Source organism: Saccharomyces paradoxus, chromosome VII (assembly GCF_002079055.1).
Source record: "Saccharomyces paradoxus chromosome VII, complete sequence".
Taxonomy (NCBI): Eukaryota; Fungi; Ascomycota; class Saccharomycetes; order Saccharomycetales; family Saccharomycetaceae; genus Saccharomyces; species Saccharomyces paradoxus.
The window spans coordinates 1074787-1091024 of NC_047493.1; the positions used below are offsets into that span (position 1 = coordinate 1074787).

Here is a 16238-nt window from a genome sequence, read left to right on the forward strand (position 1 = left end):
AAGCAATGGTCACGCTCTAGAGATTTGGACTAGCAATGCAGTCCGGGTGACAACATGGGCTGCAGCGTCACTCCACCTCCCACCCCTTAATGCTGCTTGAACACCCCGGATTTAGTGATCTGTTTGCTTTTTATTCCATAACTTTTAAATACGGACGGCAGAATAAAATATAATAACTTCGAGACTTTTTTCATTTCATGACAAGGAAAGTAATTAACACAAACTTTTGTCTTATAATAATATGAGTATTGCAAGACAGTCAATGCGACTGCTGTCGTATTCGTCGAGTAAAGTGTGACCGAAAATAAACCATGTAACCGCTGGCTCCAGCGCCATATGAAGTGCACATATCTTCAACCTTTAAAAAGAGAGGTCCAAAATCTATCAGGGAAGGAAGCTTGAAAAAAATAGCAGAAGTGCAGATGATATGTATGAATAATAATATCATGACAGCTCCGGTGGTGTGTAAGAAGTTCCAAAAAATCTGATTGATCAGTGTTTGAGGCTGTATCACGATAACTTATACGTAATCTGGCCTATGCTCTGCTACGATGATCTTCACAAACTTCTAGACGAAAAATATGATGACTGCTACGCCTACTGGTTTTTGGTTTCCCTTTCGGCAGCCACACTCAGCGATTTGCAAGCTGAAATTAAGTCGGAAGAAGGAGTTTCCTTCACTGGAAGGCAGTTATGTTCCTCTGCATGTTATCACGACAATTCTTTGACGATCTTAGTAACAGTGACATATTCCGAATTATGACTTATTACTGTTTGCATCGTTGTTATGCACAGTTTGCTGATACGAGAACTTCATACAGACTTTCTTGTGAGGCTGTTAGGCCTCATCAAGATAGCCGGATTCCACCGGGAGGAAACCTATGAATTTCTTCCGTTTAGTGAGCAGCAACTCAGAAGAAAGGTTTATTATTTGCTTCTCATGACAGAGAGATACTATGCCGTATATATTAAGTGCGTCACAAGTCTGGATGCGACAATAGCGCCACCGCTACCTGAGATTGTAACAGACCCTCGGCTTTCTCTGGATAGCTTCCTTGAGGTGATTAGGGTTTTCACTGTACCAGGAAAGTGTTTCTATATGATGCTTTTAGCTACTAACTGTGCCAATGATTCTTGTACCGAAGACTCTCTAAAAAGAATATGGAATGAACTTCATACCACGTCACTTGATATAGAGCCATGTCTTATGGATACATAGACTTTTTATTTTCCCGCATTGGGTTAGAACACTAGCATGGAAGCTGGTATTGCAAATGAAAGGTATGCGGATGAATTTTCTTTCGAATACTAGTAATACGCATATACCAGTCGAAATTGCTAGGACATGTTGGGAGATACTTTTTTAACTCCGAAAAACCTGTATGATGTACACGGTCCTGGTATACCGATGAAGGCGCTAGAAATAGCCAATGCGTTGGTAGACGTTGTAAATAAGTATGATCACAAACATGAAGCTGGACGCTTGGAATGTCCTGTACGATGTATCCAAGTTTTTTTCTCTCTGAAACACTGCAATAATAAAATGATCGACAGGTTTTCAACGAAATGTCAAGGTGCTCTAATTACTTTACCCATTTCTAAACCTTTGCAATTAAATGATAAGTCCAAAGATGAAGACGATATAATCCCCTGATAAACTCCTACTTCCTGCTTTCTTTATTTTCCTGAGAAGGAGATAGCTTTTTATTGTAAGAGGTTATGTGTTTTCAATGCGGAGCCAAATAAACACCGCTGCTTGTGACACCTTTTCATGAAGAGAGTACCTGGTTATCCATTTGGAGGTCTGGTTTGCATCATACTTCAATGCTAGTCCTACTCGGCACGTTAACTTTGGCGTCCCTATAGACTTTTAAAACAAATTGGCATTGTTTCAATCGATAATAGGAAGCAACGCTAAGTGAGATGGCTGTCCACTTATGAGAGATAGATATACCTAATAAAGGGTAAGCGGCATATATTGAGATATTTTTTAATTTCTGCTTTTAGAGCGGGTAGAATACCATATTTTTGTTCAGCATCTTCTGATAACATTGTTCCATTCTTGTCTTGCTCGTTTGAAGGTTTGTATATGATAGTCAAAATAACTCTTTATACAGTACATTAAGTATATGTATGCAGGCGGCTTACTACTATACCTTCATTGGCATTGCTGTTTGTGTATGCTAATTGTATATCATAGATTTAGCTAAGGCGAAAGCTATATTACGGTTGTAGGTAATACTATTATAAGTCCAGTCGCCATAGGCATCTAGAAAAATACGGGTGGGGAAAAATGTCAGAGCGTTATATTGATAACATAGTGAAGAGGCGTGATAAGGGTAATGGTTATATCTGTTATTGTTTTATTCACGATAATAAATTAAACTTAAGGAAATCCCATTAGGTTAAAAAGCTGTAAAATATATCTAAAGGTAAATTTACCGGATTAAAAAAGGTGATATTCACAAACATATAAATTGAATGTATCAATATCCAATATAAGGTTTAAGCGATTACATTAACACGGATGAAGATTTATATATTAGGTAATCTTTTCTGTGAAATATCAAAACCCAGGACTGTCACTTTTGTGATTCATTTAAATTATTGACGTTTTATTGAAAACAAAATAATAACCTTGAGTCAAAAGACTTCGAAGTCGTGGCAAAATTAAACAAAGGTAAATTATAACTTAGGATAAAAATAATGTCGATGTGTTAAATACTAGTTATATAAAATAGAATAATGCCATATTTATCTATCGGATGAAAAATCATTTATTCACAATCGATGGCGTACTTCGCCCTTCATCTACCATAGAAGTTTCCGTATCTTCTTTGGGATCTTTGAAAGTAATTTCTGCAGCAGCCGCTTTAGCAGCTGCAAATGGGTCTACTTTAGTTGACTTAAACTTTCTGGCTGGAACACCAAGTCTAAATAATTCATTTATTTCCATAAAGGTTCTACCAGCAGTTTCTGGTAGATCGACAACAGCCCAAGCTAAAGTAGCCAAACAGAATCCTCCCCAGAAAAAACCTGACTTGGCACCCCAATTCCATTTTTCTGAGTTCAATTGGTACATGATCAAGACTGTAACTACAATACTTATCACATTATAAGCATTACGGGCCAAAAATAATTGTTTTGGTTCTTAGCCTTGAAGACGGTATTTCAGAAACTAAGCAAAAAACCACAGGAGCAATACCCAGGTTGTAAAAGAACGCGACAACCATTAGAAGAGCACCACTGCCCATTTTAGCGCCATGAGTATCTGAACATCCCAGACCGCCGATAATGAAGAACATAACGGCCTGAAAGGCCAACCCAACGGTGTAAAGGTCAAACCTACCAAAATATTTTGAACCCCACCAGGATAGAAACGTTGCAGCAATACCAAGACAATATTGAATAATACTAAAAAGTGAAGGCTGTATCAGTGCTAACACCAGCTTTTTCGTAAAAGTAAGTTGAATAACCGATTAATGACGCACCACAAGAAGTTTGACCAATCCAACATAAACAAGCTATTCTGGTTCTTCTCCGATTAATACCGTCTTTCACACAGTCCCAGTAAGTTCCTTCATCAGACATTTTTTGCTCCTTTTCTATAGTGGTTTTGATTTTATCCAGCTCCATACTTACCAGCAATTCTTTCTCGGGTCCTTTACCACTCAATGTCCTTTCAAGCGATCTCCTTGCCTCGTCAATTCTCCCTTTTTTGATCAGCCACCATGGGGATTCAGGGGCGAGAAAGATACCTACTGCCAAAGGAAGAGGCCAGATCCACTGCAAAGCAAAAGGTAGCCTGTATCCCAGATCATTGTTTGGATACTTATTTTGGGAGTTTTTCATAATACCAGCAGCGAAAAGTTGACCAAAAGTCCAGCAAAGATTAGAATAAGTTGTCAAATAGTATCTTAGGGCCAAAGGACAGATTTCAGAAGCATAAGAAACGGTCAAACACTGGAAACAACCCCATGGCATACCACACAACGCCTGTCCCGCAGCGATCATACCTAAACTCTTGCAAAAATACAGAATGAAAATAAAAGCCGCTAAAAAAGAACAACGCCATAATCAAAGTGTAACGATTACCCATGTGGTCTACAAAAGGCCCAGTCATTTGCAAACCCACAATCTCACCTGCCATGTAACATAAACATAAACCAATTTGCCAGGAAACTGAGATTTCGTATTCTCCTGTACTGCTATTCAGGGAACCATATTTTCTTCTGGAAAAACAGGTAGGGCATAGAAAGAACCTAGAATGGCTGTATCATAACCTTCTTGAATCAAGGTCGTGGAGACCAACAGTGACCAAGCAGCTGCTTTAGGATATGTCTTCAAAGCTGTCATGAGTGGCATCCTCTCCACTTTCATCTGCCTCCTTGGCATCCTGTGCAGTCTCGTCGAGAACCTTCGGAACCTCCTCATCGTTATCTTCATTATTAATCGCTTGGTGTTAGTGAAATTTGACCGTACTCAAGATGGGAAAGATCAAAGTCAGATTTCTTACCCTGCTCCTGCATCTCTATCGAGTTGAGTTCAGTAGTATTCATGCCGTTCTGGATCTCATCTAAGTTAGAGTCGATCTTGTCATTTTTTCTGTTTATCAATGAGGATAAGCCCTTCATAGTTAAATTAATAGTTTCGATATGATGTATTTCTGTTCTGCTGAATATGTTTAGAACCTACCACAACAAGTTTGAAATATATTGTGTCCCTTTATATAATGTATAGGAAGCACTATGCACTCTGAGCATGTTGCTTGAAAAGCAAATAATATTTTGAAGCCTGAATCCACGGGATATTCTACCAACAACCACCCCTTGTAATGACGGCCTTGACAGTATTGAGCACTGAGTAGAGGGAAGCAGGAGAGTGTGTTGAAAAATTTCGAGAAGAACAAGCAGAGATCTGTAACAGCTGATTCTCCGGAGAAATTAACTTTCCCTGAAAGAACTAAAAAAAAAAATGCGGAGAAATAGTATTATAGTATGGCGCCTGTACGAGGTTTTGAATCAAATGTAAAAAGAAGTAACATAATCTGATCATCAATCGTCCAGAGATCGCCCTTAAACCAAACCCCTGAGAGTTTCCACCTCTCAGCTATCCACGGCAGAGAGAAGGTTACGTTACGCACAGTTGACTGCTTGCAGCTCTCTGCATTTCGGACGAAATCTCGGTATGCAGTGATTCGGACAAACTCTCGGTGAAATTCTCGGTAGTATATATAGGTTCAATTCTCGGTGGGGCTTAGATAATTTTTTCCTTGGACCTTTTAATAGCGGCGGACGTATTCTCGGCTGCATGTTAGCGGGGGTTAGGTTTGCATTATATTCCTACGAGACTTTCTGAGATGTCAACGAGTTTTTAGGGGTGGCAGGTACCATATTCTCGAAGATAATAGCTTAAAAATTTTATTGACTTCAGCAAGCGCATTTACTCTTTGGTATTCTGAATGTATTGTGCAACTGGTGAAATTATTCAAATGCAGTGTTTGAAAACTGAATTTTTGTCGGATACTACTCATTCATGGCATACAAGTTGCTATCTTATTACGAACAAATACGCTGTTGGATATATCGCAGACAAGTCTCTTCATGGGCTTCCAGATATATAAGGACATAAGTAATAAAATCACATTCCATTCAACACATATAGATATTAGTTGCTCATATTCCGGTGAAAAAATGACCTGAACGGCGGAGGAACTACACCTTATCATATTTATCCTGTAAGTATTAATCATGCAATTAAGATGGATAATATTAAAGAAACTGTTGGCGGAAAACGAGTACATCAAAAATCATTCTATTTGCACTCGTTCTTTTTCATACCGAATACAACATATCAGGGGGTGAAAATTGTTAGCCGCGATTGGTGTAAAGAGGGTCAGTTACAACACATATTAGTTTTAGCAATTTTAAAAAAACTATTCGTAGTTGTTAATGTATGCATCAGAATTATTTCTTTTCATTTAAACGAGATACTTTATGAAGAATTGACATAAAAATAAACAGGTGATACAAAAAACCTTAACTCATATCTAAAGCTTAGAGCAACAATAAAGTCGAAGAGCGTATGAGGCCTTCCTTGAACAAAATCGTGTCTTATTTCGTCATAAATGGTACGTTACAACAATAGTTTTATTCGAAACAAGTGGCTTTTGTCATTCCATGTTAAAAGTTTTTTCAGCAACATTTATCACAACATCCATTCATGCTTACGTAGTCTTGTTTGATGGCCTTCAACAACAAAGAGATTGTTACTTTAGCGAGCAAAAATATGATGTTCGCAACTTCAATTTTCTTTCTTATTACAAACTACTATGACTTCGTACTTCCATCACTACCATACATCTTTTTTTTATATTTTTCATCATTATTTATGGCTAGTTGAAGAGCTACCTACATGGAGGCCGCAACATGGATTTATGGTATAGATCTTTAAGTATCAATCATGAAAATGAAAGATAGTTCATCTCGATATTTACTTGAGTGCTCTAACAATTGATTTTTCAGAGAATTTTTCCAGGCGCTACTTCCTGTGTGTAGCGCATAACTTAATCTTTTTCTCCCCACAGTTTTTCCGTAGATTATTTTTCGCGAAAATTAATCCGCCGTATAATTTCTCATATTTTCTTTATCTTTTCTATCTGTTCTTCTCAAGTATGCATACCAACCCCGTAGGAAAAGAAGGGCAGCTTTTCAAATATCTTCTCTAAAATAATCGTATTTATTGCACTCCTTGTAGTTCAATCCATTACAGCATATAGTATTAAAGCGCTACTATGCTGAACATCAACAGCAAATAAATATGCTTAATGGCGTCATAATTTCTGCTGTTAAAGCCCATTAATTCAACACCCCATCGAAGCAATGGTCACGCTCTAGAGATTTGGACTAGCAATGCAGTCCGGGTGACAACATGGGCTGCAGCGTCACTCCACCTCCCACCCCTTAATGCTGCTTGAACAACCCCGGATTTAGTGATCTGTTGCTTTTTATTCCATAACTTAAATACGGACGGCAGAATAAAATAATAACTTCGAGACTTTTTTCATTTCATGACAAGGAAAAGTAATTAACACAAACTTTTGTCTTATAATAATATGAGTATTGCAAGACAGTCATGCGACTGCTGTCGTATTCGTCGAGTAAAGTGTGACCGAAATAAACCATGTAACCGCTGCCTCCAGCGCCATATGAAGTGCACATATCTTCAACCTTTAAAAAAGAGAGGTCCAAAATCTATCAGGGAAGGAAGCTTGAAAAAAATAGCAGAAGTGCAGATGATATGTATGAATAATAATATCATGACAGCTCCGGTGGTGTGTAAGAAGGTTCCAAAAATCTGATTGATCAGTGTTTGAGGCTGTATCACGATAACTTATACGTAATCTGGCCTATGCTCTGCTACGATGATCTTCACAAACTTCTAGACGAAAAAATATGATGACTGCTACGCCTACTGGTTTTTGGTTTCCCTTTCGGCAGCCACACTCAGCGATTTGCAAGCTGAAATTAAGTCGGAAGAAGGAGTTTCCTTCACTGGAAGGCAGTTATGTTCACTCTGCATGTTATCACGACAATTCTTTGACGATCTTAGTAACAGTGACATATTCCGAATTATGACTTATTACTGTTTGCATCGTTGTTATGCACAGTTTGCTGATACGAGAACTTCATACAGACTTTCTTGTGAGGCTGTAGGCCTCATCAAGATAGCCGGATTCCACCGGGAGGAAACCTATGAATTTCTTCCGTTTAGTGAGCAGCAACTCAGAAGAAAGGTTTATTATTTGCTTCTCATGACAGAGAGATACTATGCCGTATATATTAAGTGCGTCACAAGTCTGGATGCGACAATAGCGCCACCGCTACCTGAGATTGTAACAGACCCTGCGGCTTTCTCTGGATAGCTTCCTTGAGGTGATTAGGGTTTTCACTGTACCAGGAAAGTGTTTCTATGATGCTTTAGCTACTAACTGTGCCAATGATTCTTGTACCGAAGACTCTCTAAAAAGAATATGGAATGAACTTCATACCACGTCACTTGATATAGAGCCATGGTCTTATGGATACATAGACTTTTTATTTTCCCGGCATTGGGTTTAGAACACTAGCATGGAAGCTGGTATTGCAAATGAAAGGTATGCGGATGAATTTTCTTTCGAATACTAGTAATACGCATATACCAGTCGAAATTGCTAGGGACATGTTGGGAGATACTTTTTTAACTCCGAAAAACCTGTATGATGTACACGGTCCTGGTATACCGATGAAGGCGCTAGAAATAGCCAATGCGTTGGTAGACGTTGTAAATAAGTATGATCACAACATGAAGCTGGACGCTTGGAATGTCCTGTACGATGTATCCAAGTTTGTTTTCTCTCTGAAACACTGCAATAATAAAATGATCGACAGGTTTTCAACGAAATGTCAAGGTGCTCTAATTACTTTACCCATTTTCTAAACCTTTGCAATTAAATGATAAGTCCAAAGATGAAGACGATATAATCCCCTGATAAACTCCTACTTCCTGCTTTCTTTATTTTCCTGAGAAGGAGATAGCTTTTTATTGTAAGAGGTTATGTGTTTTCAATGCGGAGCCAAATAAACACCGCTGCTTGTGACACCTTTTCATGAAGAGAGTACCTGGTTATCCATTTGGAGGTCTGGTTTGCATCATACTTCAATGCTAGTCCTACTCGGCACGTTAACTTTGGCGTCCCTATAGACTTTTAAAACAAATTGGCATTGTTTCAATCGATAATAGGAAGCAACGCTAAGTGAGATGGCTGTCCACTTATGAGAGATAGATATACCTAATAAAGGGTAAGCGGCATATATTGAGATATTTTTTAATTTCTGCTTTTAGAGCGGGTAGAATACCATATTTTTTGTTCAGCATCTTCTGATAACATTGTTCCATTCTTGTCTTGCTCGTTTGAAGGTTTGTATATGATAGTCAAAATAACTCTTTATACAGTACATTAAGTATATGTATGCAGGCGGCTTACTACTATACCTTCATTGGCATTGCTGTTTGTGTATGCTAATTGTATATCATAGATTTAGCTAAGGCGAAAGCTATATTACGGTTGTAGGTAATACTATTATAAGTCCAGTCGCCATAGGCAATCTAGAAAAATACGGGTGGGGAAAAAATGTCAGAGCGTTATATTGATAACATAGTGAAGAGGCGTGATAAGGGTAATGGTTATATCTGTTATTGTTTTATTCACGATAATAAATTAAACTTAAGGAAATCCATTAGGTTAAAAGCTGTAAAATATATCTAAAGGTAAATTTACCGGATTAAAAAAGGTGATATTCACAAACATATAAATTGAATGTATCAATATCCAATATAAGGTTTAAGCGATTACATTAACACGGATGAAGATTTATATATTAGGTAATCTTTTCTGTGAAATATCAAAACCCAGGACTGTCACTTTTGTGATTCATTTAAATTATTGACGTTTTATTGAAAACAAAATAATAACCTTGAGTCAAAAGACTTCGAAGTCGTGGCAAAATTAAACAAAGGTAAATTATAACTTAGGATAAAAATAATGTCGATGTGTTAAATACTAGTTATATAAAATAGAATAATGCCATATTTATCTATCGGATGAAAAATCATTTATTCACAATCGATGGCGTACTTCGCCCTTCATCTACCATAGAAGTTTCCGTATCTTCTTTGGGATCTTTGAAAGTAATTTCTGCAGCAGCCGCTTTAGCAGCTGCAAATGGGTCTACTTTAGTTGACTTAAACTTTCTGGCTGGAACACCAAGTCTAAATAATTCATTTATTTCCATAAAGGTTCTACCAGCAGTTTCTGGTAGATCGACAACAGCCCAAGCTAAAGTAGCCAAACAGAATCCTCCCCAGAAAAAACCTGACTTGGCACCCCAATTCCATTTTTCTGAGTTCAATTGGTACATGATCAAGACTGTAACTACAATACTTATCACATTATAAGCATTACGGGCCAAAATAATTGTTTTGGTTCTTAGCCTTGAAGACGGTATTTCAGAAACTAAGCAAAAAACCACAGGAGCAATACCCAGGTTGTAAAAGAACGCGACAACCATTAGAAGAGCACCACTGCCCATTTTAGCGCCATGAGTATCTGAACATCCCAGACCGCCGATAATGAAGAACATAACGGCCTGAAAGGCCAACCCAACGGTGTAAAGGTCAAACCTACCAAAATATTTTGAACCCCACCAGGATAGAAACGTTGCAGCAATACCAAGACAATATTGAATAATACTAAAAGTGAAGGCTGTATCAGTGCTAACACCAGCTTTTTCGTAAAAGTAAGTTGAATAACCGATTAATGACGCACCACAAGAAGTTTGACCAATCCAACATAAACAAGCTATTCTGGTTCTTCTCCGATTAATACCGTCTTTCACACAGTCCCAGTAAGTTCCTTCATCAGACATTTTTTGCTCCTTTTCTATAGTGGTTTTGATTTTATCCAGCTCCATACTTACCAGCAATTCTTTCTCGGGTCCTTTACCACTCAATGTCCTTTCAAGCGATCTCCTTGCCTCGTCAATTCTCCCTTTTTTGATCAGCCACCATGGGGATTCAGGGGCGAGAAAGATACCTACTGCCAAAGGAAGAGGCCAGATCCACTGCAAAGCAAAAGGTAGCCTGTATCCCAGATCATTGTTTGGATACTTATTTTGGGAGTTTTTCATAATACCAGCAGCGAAAAGTTGACCAAAAGTCCAGCAAAGATTAGAATAAGTTGTCAAATAGTATCTTAGGGCCAAAGGACAGATTTCAGAAGCATAAGAAACGGTCAAACACTGGAAACAACCCCATGGCATACCACACAACGCCTGTCCCGCAGCGATCATACCTAAACTCTTGCAAAAATACAGAATGAAAATAAAAGCCGCTAAAAAGAACAACGCCATAATCAAAGTGTAACGATTACCCATGTGGTCTACAAAAGGCCCAGTCATTTGCAAACCCACAATCTCACCTGCCATGTAACATAAACATAAACCAATTTGCCAGGAAACTGAGATTTCGTATTCTCCTGTACTGCTATTCAGGGAACCATATTTCTTCTGGAAAACAGGTAGGGCATAGAAAGAACCTAGAATGGCTGTATCATAACCTTCTTGAATCAAGGTCGTGGAGACCAACAGTGACCAAGCAGCTGCTTTAGGATATGTCTTCAAAGCTGTCATGAGTGGCATCCCTCTCTCACTTTCATCTGCCTCCTTGGCATCCTGTGCAGTCTCGTCGAGAACCTTCGGAACCTCCTCATCGTTATCTTCATTATTATCGCTTGGTGTTAGTGAAATTTGACCGTACTCAAGATGGGAAAGATCAAAGTCAGATTTCTTACCCTGCTCCTGCATCTCTATCGAGTTGAGTTCAGTAGTATTCATGCCGTTCTGGATCTCATCTAAGTTAGAGTCGATCTTGTCATTTTTTCTGTTTATCAATGAGGATAAGCCCTTCATAGTTAAATTAATAGTTTCGATATGATGTATTTCTGTTCTGCTGAATATGTTAGAACCTACCACAACAAGTTTGAAATATATTGTGTCCCTTTATATAATGTATAGGAAGCACTATGCACTCTGAGCATGTTGCTTGAAAAGCAAATAATATTTTGAAGCCTGAATCCACGGGATATTCTACCAACAACCACCCCTTGTAATGACGGCCTTGACAGTATTGAGCACTGAGTAGAGGGAAGCAGGAGAGTGTGTTGAAAAATTTCGAGAAGAACAAGCAGAGATCTGTAACAGCTGATTCTCCGGAGAAATTAACTTTCCCTGAAAGAACTAAAAAAAAAATGCGGAGAAATAGTATTATAGTATGGCGCCTGTACGAGGTTTTGAATCAAATGTAAAAAGAAGTAACATAATCTGATCATCAATCGTCCAGAGATCGCCCTTAAACCAAACCCCTGAGAGTTTCCACCTCTCAGCTATCCACGGCAGAGAGAAGGTTACGTTACGCACAGTTGACTGCTTGCAGCTCTCTGCATTTCGGACGAAATCTCGGTATGCAGTGATTCGGACAAACTCTCGGTGAAATTCTCGGTAGTATATATAGGTTCAATTCTCGGTGGGGCTTAGATAATTTTTCCTTGGACCTTTTAATAGCGGCGGACGTATTCTCGGCTGCATGTTAGCGGGGTTAGGTTTGCATTATATTCCTACGAGACTTTCTGAGATGTCAACGAGTTTTTAGGGGTGGCAGGTACCATATTCTCGAAGATAATAGCTTAAAATTTTATTGACTTCAGCAAGCGGCATTTACTCTTTGGTATTCTGAATGTATTGTGCAACTGGTGAAATTATTCAAATGCAGTGTTTGAAAACTGAATTTTTGTCGGATACTACTCATTCATGGCATACAAGTTGCTATCTTATTACGAACAAATACGCTGTTGGATATATCGCAGACAAGTCTCTTCATGGGCTTCCAGATATATAAGGACATAAGTAATAAAATCACATTCCATTCAACACATATAGATATTAGTTGCTCATATTCCGGTGAAAAATGACCTGAACGGCGGAGGAACTACACCTTATCATATTTATCCTGTAAGTATTAATCATGCAATTAAGATGGATAATATTAAAGAAACTGTTGGCGGAAAACGAGTACATCAAAAATCATTCTATTTGCACTCGTTCTTTTTCATACCGAATACAACATATCAGGGGGTGAAAATTGTTAGCCGCGATTGGTGTAAAGAGGGTCAGTTACAACACATATTAGTTTTAGCAATTTTAAAAAACTATTCGTAGTTGTTAATGTATGCATCAGAATTATTTCTTTCATTTAAACGAGATACTTTATGAAGAATTGACATAAAAATAAACAGGTGATACAAAAAACCTTAACTCATATCTAAAGCTTAGAGCAACAATAAAGTCGAAGAGCGTATGAGGCCTTCCTTGAACAAAATCGTGTCTTATTTCGTCATAAATGGTACGTTACAACAATAGTTTTATTCGAAACAAGTGGCTTTTGTCATTCCATGTTAAAAGTTTTTTCAGCAACATTTATCACAACATCCATTCATGCTTACGTAGTCTTGTTTGATGGCCTTCAACAACAAAGAGATTGTTACTTAGCGAGCACAAAATATGATGTTCGCAACTTCAATTTTCTTTCTTATTACAAAACTACTATGACTTCGTACCTTCCATCACTACCATACATCTTTTTTTTTATATTTTTCATCATTATTTATGGCTAGTTGAAGAGCTACCTACATGGAGGGCCGCAACATGGATTTATGGTATAGATCTTTAAGTATCAATCATGAAAATGAAAGATAGTTCATCTCGATATTTACTTGAGTGCTCTAACAATTGATTTTTCAGAGAATTTTTCCAGGCGCTACTTCCCTGTTGTGTAGCGCATAACTTAATCTTTTTCTCCCCACAGTTTTTCCGTAGATTATTTTCGCGAAAATTAATCCGCCGTATAATTTCTCATATTTTCTTTATCTTTTCTATCTGTTCTTCTCAAGTATGCATACCAACCCCGTAGGAAAAGAAGGGCAGCTTTTCAAATATCTTCTCTAAAATAATCGTATTTATTGCACTCCTTGTAGTTCAATCCATTACAGCATATAGTATTAAAGCGCTACTATGCTGAACATCAACAGCAAATAAATATGCTTAATGGCGTCATAATTTCTGCTGTTAAAGCCCATTAATTCAACACCCCATCGAAGCAATGGTCACGCTCTAGAGATTTGGACTAGCAATGCAGTCCGGGTGACAACATGGGCTGCAGCGTCACTCCACCTCCCACCCCTTAATGCTGCTTGAACAACCCCGGATTTAGTGATCTGTTTGCTTTTTATTCCATAACTTAAATACGGACGGCAGAATAAAATAATAACTTCGAGACTTTTTTCATTTCATGACAAGGAAAAGTAATTAACACAAACTTTTGTCTTATAATAATATGAGTATTGCAAGACAGTCATGCGACTGCTGTCGTATTCGTCGAGTAAAGTGTGACCGAAATAAACCATGTAACCGCTGCCTCCAGCGCCATATGAAGTGCACATATCTTCAACCTTTAAAAAAGAGAGGTCCAAAATCTATCAGGGAAGGAAGCTTGAAAAAAATAGCAGAAGTGCAGATGATATGTATGAATAATAATATCATGACAGCTCCGGTGGTGTGTAAGAAGGTTCCAAAAAATCTGATTGATCAGTGTTTGAGGCTGTATCACGATAACTTATACGTAATCTGGCCTATGCTCTGCTACGATGATCTTCACAAACTTCTAGACGAAAAATATGATGACTGCTACGCCTACTGGTTTTTGGTTTCCCTTTCGGCAGCCACACTCAGCGATTTGCAAGCTGAAATTAAGTCGGAAGAAGGAGTTTCCTTCACTGGAAGGCAGTTATGTTCACTCTGCATGTTATCACGACAATTCTTTGACGATCTTAGTAACAGTGACATATTCCGAATTATGACTTATTACTGTTTGCATCGTTGTTATGCACAGTTTGCTGATACGAGAACTTCATACAGACTTTCTTGTGAGGCTGTAGGCCTCATCAAGATAGCCGGATTCCACCGGGAGGAAACCTATGAATTTCTTCCGTTTAGTGAGCAGCAACTCAGAAGAAAGGTTTATTATTTGCTTCTCATGACAGAGAGATACTATGCCGTATATATTAAGTGCGTCACAAGTCTGGATGCGACAATAGCGCCACCGCTACCTGAGATTGTAACAGACCCTCGGCTTTCTCTGGATAGCTTCCTTGAGGTGATTAGGGTTTTCACTGTACCAGGAAAGTGTTTCTATGATGCTTTAGCTACTAACTGTGCCAATGATTCTTGTACCGAAGACTCTCTAAAAAGAATATGGAATGAACTTCATACCACGTCACTTGATATAGAGCCATGGTCTTATGGATACATAGACTTTTTATTTTCCCGGCATTGGGTTAGAACACTAGCATGGAAGCTGGTATTGCAAATGAAAGGTATGCGGATGAATTTTCTTTCGAATACTAGTAATACGCATATACCAGTCGAAATTGCTAGGGACATGTTGGGAGATACTTTTTTAACTCCGAAAAACCTGTATGATGTACACGGTCCTGGTATACCGATGAAGGCGCTAGAAATAGCCAATGCGTTGGTAGACGTTGTAAATAAGTATGATCACAACATGAAGCTGGACGCTTGGAATGTCCTGTACGATGTATCCAAGTTTGTTTTCTCTCTGAAACACTGCAATAATAAAATGATCGACAGGTTTTCAACGAAATGTCAAGGTGCTCTAATTACTTTACCCATTTCTAAACCTTTGCAATTAAATGATAAGTCCAAAGATGAAGACGATATAATCCCCTGATAAACTCCTACTTCCTGCTTTCTTTATTTTCCTGAGAAGGAGATAGCTTTTTATTGTAAGAGGTTATGTGTTTTCAATGCGGAGCCAAATAAACACCGCTGCTTGTGACACCTTTTCATGAAGAGAGTACCTGGTTATCCATTTGGAGGTCTGGTTTGCATCATACTTCAATGCTAGTCCTACTCGGCACGTTAACTTTGGCGTCCCTATAGACTTTTAAAACAAATTGGCATTGTTTCAATCGATAATAGGAAGCAACGCTAAGTGAGATGGCTGTCCACTTATGAGAGATAGATATACCTAATAAAGGGTAAGCGGCATATATTGAGATATTTTTTAATTTCTGCTTTTAGAGCGGGTAGAATACCATATTTTTGTTCAGCATCTTCTGATAACATTGTTCCATTCTTGTCTTGCTCGTTTGAAGGTTTGTATATGATAGTCAAAATAACTCTTTATACAGTACATTAAGTATATGTATGCAGGCGGCTTACTACTATACCTTCATTGGCATTGCTGTTTTGTGTATGCTAATTGTATATCATAGATTTAGCTAAGGCGAAAGCTATATTACGGTTGTAGGTAATACTATTATAAGTCCAGTCGCCATAGGCATCTAGAAAAATACGGGTGGGGAAAAATGTCAGAGCGTTATATTGATAACATAGTGAAGAGGCGTGATAAGGGTAATGGTTATATCTGTTATTGTTTTATTCACGATAATAAATTAAACTTAAGGAAATCCCATTAGGTTAAAAAGCTGTAAAATATATCTAAAGGTAAATTTACCGGATTAAAAAAGGTGATATTCACAAACATATAAATTGAATGTATCAATA

The 16238-nt window shown here is 38.0% G+C and overlaps 1 protein-coding gene across 1 annotated transcript; it reads left to right on the top strand.

Annotated features, from left to right (window-relative positions):
- Nucleotides 1-14190: 14190 nt before the first annotated feature.
- On the top strand, nt 14191-15399 carry SPAR_G04990 (fungal specific transcription factor domain-containing protein; the record flags this gene model as incomplete). The annotated part of the gene is made up of 1 exon (XM_033910730.1): nt 14191-15399. One exon carries the CDS (start codon nt 14191-14193, stop codon nt 15397-15399), a length of 1209 nt encoding a protein of 402 aa, XP_033766621.1.
- Between the last annotated feature and the right edge of the window lie 839 nt (nt 15400-16238).